Here is a 9208-nt window from a genome sequence, read left to right on the forward strand (position 1 = left end):
CTACTTCATGTCTCATATAAGATGAGATCATTAGTGTTTGGAGAGTTGAATAACAACTTCGATTATGACTTTTTATACAGTCTGGTTTAAAACTTACGTAGTTTGTGTAAATTTGTAAAAGTTTAAAGAAAGCATAATATATAAATACACTTAAATTTAGTTTATGAGATATATTTAAACAATTCAATTCATCTCTATTGTGTCAGTTGAACAATCCAACTTACAAAATGATCAACCAGAACCTTCAAAATTTATGTATCACGCCAACATTTGATGAGCACGAGACACAATGGTAATGAGTAAGGGGTCGTTTAGTTACCGTATAAGATACATTTTATTCATATATAAAAAGTTGCATTAGATTTATTATGTTTAGTAAAAGTTTTGTATTAGGTATAAAAGTCAACATAACTTATACAATATTTGGTTGATAGAATTTTAATGTTGTATAAAAGTTATAATGTATTAACTTATACGATGTTTGGTTGGATTTTTTGTAGTCCTACATAAGTAATATCAACATAAGTTATGAAGGAATCTATATATAAAGTTATGCAGGATAAAAAATGAAATAAGTTATGTGGATATTAATTATACATGTATTAAAATAATAAATTACATATTATCCTATTATTTTATTTTATTGGAAACATAATCGTTTTCCTATCTACGTTTATAGAATCTTTTTTATTTCTTTTAATTTGATTTATTTTTTTAATTGAAAATTTTACTAGTTTTTTTTATCTACGTTTGTATTTCTTTTTATATCTAGATCATTTTTATTTTTTAAATGTATTTACAATTTTTATTTATTTATGCAAATATAAATATTTTTAATATTAAAAATTTGATTGTATATTTTTTGACGGTACATATGCTAATCAAATATTAGCATTATATGTTCCACATTCTATTAGCATGTATTATTATTTGTAAATAATATACATTAATAATCTACAACAAGTTTAATATTCAATAGTTAATAATTGACTTAAGACATTTATGGGCCTTTGAAGTTGACACAATTCATTTAAACACTTCTACTAAGATTAGTACCTATTACACTTCTATTGTTCAGAATAAGTACCTATTTGATACTTTTCGCTGACATGACAAGGAAAGTGTAATACACATTCATTCAATGCATCAGATCATATTTTTAGTTTTTCTCTAAAAAAAATCTCTTTCCTTCTTCCTTAGCGATAACTTCTATCGAAATCAATATCATCTCCATTGTTGCCGCCGATGTTGTCACCACCATCCCCGCTTTTCTTTAAGTCTGTTGGATGCTGCGATCTTATTTACGGGGGAAAAAAATAGAGACTCATACGATGACTACAATGTTTCTTCTTCAATTCTTTTTTTCTTATTGAAAAATATATCTTATAAATCAGATTTAAAATAAAAAACAAATAACCTCTCCTTCCTCCTTTCTCCATGTTTGTAGTCATGATTTTATTCATATCTAAAATTATAAATGGTTCATATTTTGTAGGTTAATGTAATTTAATTTATCATATGTAATTTGCTATTTTCAACTTTAAAAAAAAAATAGATCTGAAATGTTTTTTATTGGATTAAGAGGATTTGAAGGTGACGAAGGCTACGGTGATGGCAACTATGGTTGAAAGTAAATTTATCTCTACTTCGTAGAAATTCTCAAGGCCTCATCAGACATTACACAAAGTTGCTTGAACTGTAGCTTGATTGATAACTTCAATTTTTCTCTCCCCCCCCACCCTCCCCCCACCCCCAAATGCCACATGTATGTCATTGATTTGACAATTTTCCACGTCATTACATTACACACATTTCATACTTTTAGTTGATCGTCAAAAAAAGTATTCAAAAGGCTTAAATCCGAATAGGCAGAAGTGTCAATAGGTACAAGTCCTAGTTAAGGTGGCTAGGTAAATTATGCAACTAATTTTAAAGAATTGTCGATGACTTAAGCCTAATTCATATATTGTAATTTCTACATCACTAATATCTGCACGACTAACCCCTGCATAACTCTAACCCCCTAAGAGTATTAACTTAACAGTTAAGACCAACTTGACGTGTTTAGATGTATACTCTCAACATCGAAATGCTCACCTACGAGCTAAGGCCAAATTTGGATGTGTGTTTATGTCTAAGTTGCTTGGACTCGGTACGGGTATAAATCCATGTATGAATACGAGTGAAAATTCATCAAAAAATAATTAAAAATGTCAAAATAGATTTATCAAACATAGACTATGAGATATTATGTGGAAAATTTCAGGTGAATCAAGAAAGCAGATTAAAGGAAAATGAGCGCCATAAAAATTTCTATATAAAAGGTATTCCTTTCTTCACTTCACCTTAGCTTTGTATTAATTACAAATTATTAGAACTGTCCAGACTTCCCCCTTAATTTTGGTCAAACTACCCAAAATTGATTGACCCAATCAAACATGGATCCCACACACACACCCACGTCATAATCGTAGTATCCATGCCAATTTTCGCTTACCTTAACTAATTTTACGAAATATCTAGCACTAGCAACAAGCGTGAAGTAACTATGTCCACCAAGGCTAGAACAAATCATAAGAATCTACCGTGGTCTCTGTTGGGATAAACCTAAGACCTCATGATCCTCAATCAACTTCATCAACCACTAAAGCACACCCTTAGATACGCACCTCCATATTTTCAAGGAGTATAGTAAACTGATTCTAGAATCTCTTAACAGTTCAACTATGGAAAGAAATTAAATATGCACAGGAAAAGATTGTGATAGCCTCCTTATAAAAAGAAAGAAAGGGACGTACAAATAAGGCAAAAGACGCTGTAAAATGCACGTCAAATATTCAACATATGAGTGAAAAAAATGACCAAGATTAAGTCGAAAAGTCGACATATGAATCTGACAGAAATGAAGCAACCTTAAGAAGGTGCCATACTAGTAGCCACCCATACAAAAACACGAGACAAACAAAGTTCGATGAATACCATATTTGATGGAATGGTCGCACAAAATCTTCAATGACGATACCTGTTCCGCTCACGGTCGCGGTCACGACCATATTCTCTGTCTCGATCATAGTCGTAGGAGCGGTCTCTATCTCTTCCCCTATCCCTTTCCCGACTTCTGCTTCGATGCCTAGCTCTCTCCCTATCATCATAATCTCTTGATCTTTCTCTGCTTCTTTCCTTTCTATCTCGCTCCGCCACACCTGCAAAATTAAAGAGTGCTCGGAATCAGCAACACGTAGGTCTTCGATTAATTACACCTCACAAGAACACTCAGCACTCCGTTATGAAATCTTTTAAAGCTCAGGACTAAAGCAGCTCATCGATCCCAAAACAGGATGACTAGGATCAATCTAAGCAATCTAGTAGATCTAGGCGCATGTCTACTAGATGAAACAGTTCGACTCACTAGATATTGCATTTAAGAGAAATAATGCAAGATGCATAAAACCATAAATTCTGCATTATGGACAACACATGTAACAAAACTATTGTCCTCACCTAATTCCTCAGCTTCCCATCCAGCGCGTCCTACTCCAGGGGGGAGGCTCTGGGCTGCTTCTGCTCGCTGTGTTTTAGCGCGAAACTTCTTCTTCAGATTTCCAAACTCGTCATACATTTCACCATCATCCTATAATTGAGATGAAGATTTCACCAGAAAGTCAGAAGCAGAATGATACCCAGGATAAGCTATAGAACTCATAAACTTCTGCAATTTTTATCTTACTTCTTCAGCCTCTCTCCTCCGACGTCTAGTTTCCTCTATTTCTTCTTCATCGAGTTCTTTATAACCTCCAGCACGTCCTCCTCTGACGAGTACAATAAAAGTAGATCATGGTTAATACCTAAGAGAAACACTATTTAATACAGCAAATTAAACTTATTACATGCTTACTAACCATAAAAGGCAACGATAAATTATATTAAAAAACTATTTCAGCAATTGTGTGGGTGAGGGTGGGTGGCTTCCATGTGTTTTCCTGCCCTTAATGATTATAACAAGACTAAAAGATTGACAAAATCAATAATTTTGCAATTACAAGCCAATAATGCAGCTATACTTTTCTTGATGAGCATGTCCCATACACAAGATCCTAAATAAGGAAGTTTTCCTTGGATAATATCATGTAGCACATTAATCTAAATCACCAGTAGCTTCAACACCGCCAACATCAACACTAAGTGCCACCTAGCATCATGTCTTGTGCACCTCTGTTCCCTTTCCAGTTGCTAGGAATGCAACATCTTTTAAAATCCTATTGTTGCAGAGCAACAAGGAAAACGGTAGAGGGGAGTGCTTCTTAGAAAACAACAGCGGCACTTCCTTTTTAAAAAAAAGGAGGTAAACAGGAAACAACAACAGCACTTCTAAGAGATCTAAATAAGCATTCAATGCTGCATCCTGTGATTCATACCTCACACCACCCTCATTGTGCCCAGGCTTGTTGGTGTTGCATATGTTACACTTGTTCCTCTTAGCCCAGTTAATGTTGGCACACCTGAACAATAGGTCAAAGACAAATAGCAAAATGTCAACCTATTAAAAAAGGGAAACATAATAAATGCCAATCAATAACAATTAACAATTCATTCCAGACTAGTTAAAATGATATTGGACACTGTCACACTGAATTCAGAATGACAAGTACGATTCTAATGGTCATACAAGGACAAATACATAGAAACCCCTCTAACTTGCCCCAATTTTTGTCTTTTCGTCTTAGAAATCCATCTCAACCCTGTTCCATTTAACCCTCCAACCTCATTCCTTGTGTATCATTTAAACACAAAGAGCTGACTTGTCACATAGCTGAGATTCCTTTACCTGGTAGGCGCTTGAGGGTTGATTTTACACTAAAGTAATAATAAAGAATTAAGAGAAAAAAACAGAAGTAGAATCACTTGGTTTGTCTGATCTTGAACAACACACATTTTCTATTTGCTAGCTTTATTGGTCTTTTCTATACCTTGGAATCGCTTTCAAGTAGAATGAAATACTTGGAGATTAAAAGTCAACTAAAACAACTAGACTAAAGCAAAATGACAGAGTTAACAATTCCTACGTTTCTCGGATGGATTTTGTTTCTTCGATCTAAAAGGTTTTGGTAAAAAATATTCTGGGCAAAAACTGCACCCACCCGTACACTCTCATAAACAAAAGAATGACACCAAAACCAAGTCCCTGACAACAAGACTCCAGCTATTACTTTTATTTGAGTCATCTTCGACTAGGTAGAGAACATCCAAGTAATCTAGGGAAGGTACCCAACATCCAAGTAAAGCCAATGTAGTTGTTAAAGGTACTGGTAAGTCACTTACCCAAAAAAAGAGTAGTACAGTAAAACCCAACTGTATCTATTTCTAACAAGCACGCCTTTATAGGAGAACACAAATTTAAACAAAAACCTACCAGGTACCTGAAGACTAGACTAACTTCAAGATTAGTGCAATAAGGAGAATACAAAATCTGATTATGCTTGGAATGGTTTTTCTATGATAAGGTATAAGGAAAATGGAAGTGCGTGCAGGAAATATGCTCAGGCAGCTAACGGGTGAAAAATTATACTCCCTCTGTCCCAATTTATGTGACGCATTTCATTTTTTGAGATTCAACCAGTTTAAGTTATACCAAGAATTTGCTCATGGAATCTTCAATTTTTTTTTAAAATGAAATTTATACATTTGTAAACTACGTAGAAAGTACTATTAGTTACAATAATTGACAATTTTAAAATATTTAAAAGGTATATGAAAAAGTTCCGGTCAAAGCTAAACTTGTTTGAATGTCTCATAAATTGGGATAGGGAGTATCATATTTCAATAAAATAGGTTGCAAAATGAAAATGAAGATTCTTACATCGGACAAGCCCAATCATTTGGACCAAAGAGGCCTGGAGGACCACCAACTGCACGACCAGGAGCGCCTGGGTCCTGGCTACCACGTCCTCTCCCGCGACCAGCAGCTCCAGCCCCACCGCCACCAGCACCAGCAGGCCGAGCAGTTCCACAGCGGTTGCAAACTCCACGAAATGCAAAGTTCACATTAGTGCAACTGCTATACATTAATTACAAATACTGTAAGCACAAGAACATATTGGACTACTCGAAGTAAAAACAGACAATTGAAGAAGATACAGTAGAGCACGAACGAGCTGCTCACCAATGATCATATCACAGACCTTGTATTTGGACACAGCCAGTCACCATCTTGTTGCCATGCCTTTGCAGAAGCATCTCCCCTGCCCCTACCTCTTCCGCCACCTCCATCTATATCGTTGGAGCCTTCATCCAGCACAGCCAGACCACTGTTCAGATTGGGCTCACTAATTTGATTCACTGAAACATAGGAAGCCTCGTCTTTGTTCTTAGACTCTGCAATAAATACCCCAATCATTGACCCATGAAAATCCTTGTTATTGAACCATTCAACAGCAGCTAATGCAGCATGAGGGTCTTCATATGTGACTGTGGCATCGCCTTTGGGCTCATTAGTAACTTTATCACGGTATAACCATATCTTGGGCCTACCGCTTCGTTTGTCTTTCTACAACATGAAGCAAAACAAATCCTTAGAAAAGAATAAAAAAATCAAAGTGATATGTTCAAAGCAGAGTAGGGGGAAGTGGGAGAGAGCATATAACAAACATTCTCGAACATAATTAGAAGTACCTGTTCACAACCATACCTTTAGCACCCCTATTGTGCCAAAATATTCAGCTAGCATATCTTCATCTGTACCAAGGGGCAAGTTACAGACATACACAGAACCATTTAATGTAGATCCTTTCCCTGAATAGCTTGCCATTTATGCTCCAATTTCATCAAATCCAATGACACAATAAAAACCCCAAGAACTGCATAAAGCAACAACCTAGTATTAGTCCTGCCACAGTTCCCCTGTCCTTAAAAGTAACTACAGGGAATCATATTAAACTGAGAAAAGCACCAGAGTATGTGCAAGTCAAAGGACCAACCCAGCAGAAATGAAGAGATAACTAAAGAAATTTTTTTTTATACAAGATAGGGTGTAGGGAGGAAGTTGGGAAGAAGCCAACTTTTAGGTGGTGGGATGAGAGACAAATGCCACTTGGCGGTAAATTTTCCAAAACAGCTGGGATTTGGTTAATGTTTTCTTACTGCAATCTTGTAATACATTAAGGAAAGAGCTAAGTAGTTATGGTCCTTTATGAGTATAGAATTTCAGGTCAATGGGCTAAAAGCACGTGTAGAATACAATACTTTCGAGTATACCCAATTTGAGAACACTACTAGGGACCTTCACATGTCGATGCCTGTTAATTTTTGCAACAAGTTGAGAAAATTATCAAGAACTCTGATTTATCAATCAATCAACTACGTCTTCATCCCAAACTAATTAGTATTGGCTATATGATCCTTCATATCTCTCCCGCTCTATTTTTTTTCTTATCAATGATGTTATAAGTACTTGCACTAAGTCAGTGCCACAAAATGTAACTAAAGATTGAGATTTGAGGCATTGAGTATATCCACTATTGCATCTAGGATAGCATCTTCATCATGTTCAATAACCAGTTTGCACTAAAAAGATTGAAAAAAGTATACAGTTTTGTTTAAGGGTATGTCTGATTCTTCAGTTGCCTAAGAAAAAATCTGCTATTTCTTTCAAGCCATATAGTCCACCAAATGGCTCAAGGAATGCTATTCCAAGTATTTGGGGATTTCTTGCACAGCCTGCTCTCTTTTTGTTCCAGCATTGCAATAGCTGAAAAATGGAGAACAATACAGTGCAAGACATGCTAAACATTGACAAAAACATGCACCATAACCAGAACAACAGGCTTCAAAACAAAATCTTACTAATCAAATGGCTTTGGAGACTCAAAGATGAAAATTAAAGTATCAATACAATATGTGGTAAGGAGGACCACTGGACTCCTAAAATCACTAATAACTTATAGAAACAACTATTTGGAAGCATATTTATCCTTATTAAAGGGAGTTCAACTCTTTTACTAGCAGAGTTGTGGGAATCGGCAAATGCATCAGATTCTGACTGGATCACTAGTTAGATATTGCGATACTAAAAAATGAGGTCCCTACTTCATTAAATAGGAAGTGCATGATAAACTGATGGCTGTTTGTTTCTCTAATACTAGATAACATCTACAACTTAGAAGTTAGAAGAAACCTCAATGATCGGGAAAGACTAGAGAGTTATGAGTTTGGTCTTCTAAAGAGGTTCTGCAACCTGTATCTGCAAAAGATATTGATATTAATTCATTGAAGTGGCTGACTAGAAAGAGTAGACTTTACTGTAAAGAGTTGCTATGATCTACAAAAGCAATCCCATGATTGAGATATGGATTAGCCTTTGAAAATTTTTTGGAAATCAAAGGTACCTCCAAGGTAACTTGTTTTGGTAGAGTTGGAACCAAAAGCAACCAGGAATGCCTGTATCAGGACAATCTTGAAAGAGAAGGTGTGTCCTTGTGCAGTAGATGTTTCTTCTGTGAATGTTACCAGGAAAGCAGCAGAAACCTATTTCTCTATTGTAATCAAGCCTTGCTAGTTCAGTCATTTCTCAATTTGTTTGCTGTCTGTTGGGATATGCCAGGAGATGTATAGTGGCAAGGACAGAGATATCAAAAAATTCAACAAAGTTCGAAAGATTGCTCCTTCATGCATTTTCTAAACTATTTGGACCCGAACAAGAGTTGATTTAAAGTTGATGAATTTTACCATAGCCTATCATGTTCCGATAGGTTGATACAATAAGGACAGCACGTATCTTTTTAATGAATTCCATCTTACCCTATCGAAAAGGAGCTGAAACCCACAACACATGGAAAAAAATATATTTATAAGTCTTGAATCTTTTTCAGTGTGTGAAGGCAGGCAGATTGGCAAAACCTAGAATTTCGGAGCCATTAATAAGAAAATAGTATGTAAATTCGAGTACAACCCACGACGAACTATACAAGGTGGATTCTAGGGTTTGTTATACAGTGAGATTACAAGCGAAGCAATGCAAGTCATGAGTGAAAATGGAATTAGGGTTTTAATTTTGACATTAAGAATCTAGAGAGGGACTTACAACTCGATTACGCCGGGGCTGTACTGAAGAGATCCACCGGAGAACAATGGAGAGAGAGCAATTTCGCCGGCGCCAACTTCGCCGTAGAATAAGAGTGCCTTTGAAATTGGGGCAGAAACCAATAAACAATAT

The 9208-nt window shown here is 35.7% G+C and overlaps 1 protein-coding gene across 3 annotated transcripts; it reads right to left on the reverse strand.

The window, feature by feature from the left end:
* Positions 1-2744: 2744 nt before the first annotated feature.
* Positions 2745-9208, reverse strand: LOC107003090 (transcription initiation factor TFIID subunit 15). Of its 3 annotated transcripts, XM_015201342.2 has the most exons (9): positions 9077-9202; positions 8171-8236; positions 6686-6854; positions 6180-6544; positions 5858-6055; positions 4416-4499; positions 3728-3809; positions 3502-3631; positions 2745-3203 (listed from the first exon to the last, which is right to left on the reverse strand). In XM_015201342.2, the coding sequence occupies exons 3-9, from the start codon at positions 6803-6805 to the stop codon at positions 3010-3012; spliced, it is 1173 nt and encodes a 390-aa protein (XP_015056828.1). In that variant the 5' UTR covers positions 6806-6854; positions 8171-8236; positions 9077-9202; the 3' UTR covers positions 2745-3009. The 3 variants fall into 3 exon arrangements, with proteins under 3 accessions (XP_015056828.1, XP_015056829.1, XP_015056827.1); XM_015201343.2 differs by lacking the exon at positions 8171-8236 and having other exon boundaries at positions 5858-6052; positions 9077-9208; XM_015201341.2 differs by lacking the exon at positions 8171-8236 and having other exon boundaries at positions 9077-9208.

This window comes from Solanum pennellii, chromosome 11, assembly GCF_001406875.1.
Source record: "Solanum pennellii chromosome 11, SPENNV200".
In the NCBI taxonomy this organism is placed as follows: domain Eukaryota; kingdom Viridiplantae; phylum Streptophyta; class Magnoliopsida; order Solanales; family Solanaceae; genus Solanum; species Solanum pennellii.

Bases quoted from the DNA above. Each gene is read 5' to 3' on its own strand.
- LOC107003090 (XM_015201341.2), bottom strand. From the start codon at position 6,805: ATGGCAAGCTATTCAGGGAAAGGATCTACATTAAATGGTTCTGTGTAT. The intron at 3,810-4,415 runs GTATGAATCACA...TGTACTCGTCAG, and splicing joins CACAATGAGGGTGGTGTGAG to AGGAGGACGTGCTGGAGGTT. The intron at 3,204-3,501 runs GTGAGGACAATA...TTAATTTTGCAG, and splicing joins ATGGGAAGCTGAGGAATTAG to GTGTGGCGGAGCGAGATAGA.